General features: G+C 42.9%; 1 protein-coding gene across 1 annotated transcript; it reads left to right on the forward strand.

The window, feature by feature from the left end:
* Window positions 1–214: 214 nt before the first annotated feature.
* Window positions 215–598, forward strand: LOC110575283 (40S ribosomal protein S15a-like). The gene has a single exon (XM_044914508.1). It carries the CDS (start codon window positions 215–217, stop codon window positions 596–598), a length of 384 nt encoding a protein of 127 aa, XP_044770443.1.
* Window positions 599–809: the final 211 nt, after the last annotated feature.

The raw sequence follows: 809 nt of genomic DNA on the forward strand, positions 1-809 counted from the left end.
TACATAATAGGTGTTATGTGATAAGCACTTTACATGGATTATCTCATTCATTCTCAGGAAGAATTATTCCTGTGAAATGATGAAGACGGGCAAATGTGAGTCCAGGTGCTGGGGATATTTGTTGTCCCTGCCTAATGAATAATAAAATTTTCACATAAAAAGCTGAGGTGAAGTCCTCTTTCTGCCATCTTTCCGTCCCGCCATAACAGTGCGCATGAATGTCCTGGCAGATGCTCTCAAGAGCATTAACAATGCTGAGAAGAGAGGCAAACGCCAGGTTCTTATTAGGCTGTGCTCCAAAGTCATCGTCCGGTTTCTCACTGTGATGATGAAGCATGGTTACACTGGCGAATTTGAAATCATTGATGATCACAGAATGGGGAAAATTGTTGTGAACCTCACGGGCAGGTTAAACAAGTGTGGAGTAATCAGCCCCAGATTTGATGTACAATCGAAAGATCTAGAAAAATGGCAGAATAACCTGCTTCCGTCCCGCCAGTTTGGTTTCATTATACTGACAACCTCAGCTGGCATCATGGACCATGAAGAAGCAAGACGAAAACACACAGGAGGGAAGATCCTGGGATTCTTTTTCTAGGGAGATGTAATACATACATGCAAATAAAATGCCTCAATGGACCAAAAAAAACCCAAAAAAGCTGAGGTGAAAGGCAAGCAGACAAGAGAATCCTGGTAGGGCTTTAGGCTCTGGCTCCTTTCCCCCCTGATGATGGTTAACTTTATGCATTAACTTGGCTAGGCCATGGTACCCAGGTATTTGGTTAAACAGGTATTTGGATGTTGCTGTA

This window comes from Neomonachus schauinslandi, chromosome 4 (genome assembly GCF_002201575.2).
Source record: "Neomonachus schauinslandi chromosome 4, ASM220157v2, whole genome shotgun sequence".
Classification (NCBI taxonomy): Eukaryota; Metazoa; Chordata; class Mammalia; order Carnivora; family Phocidae; genus Neomonachus; species Neomonachus schauinslandi.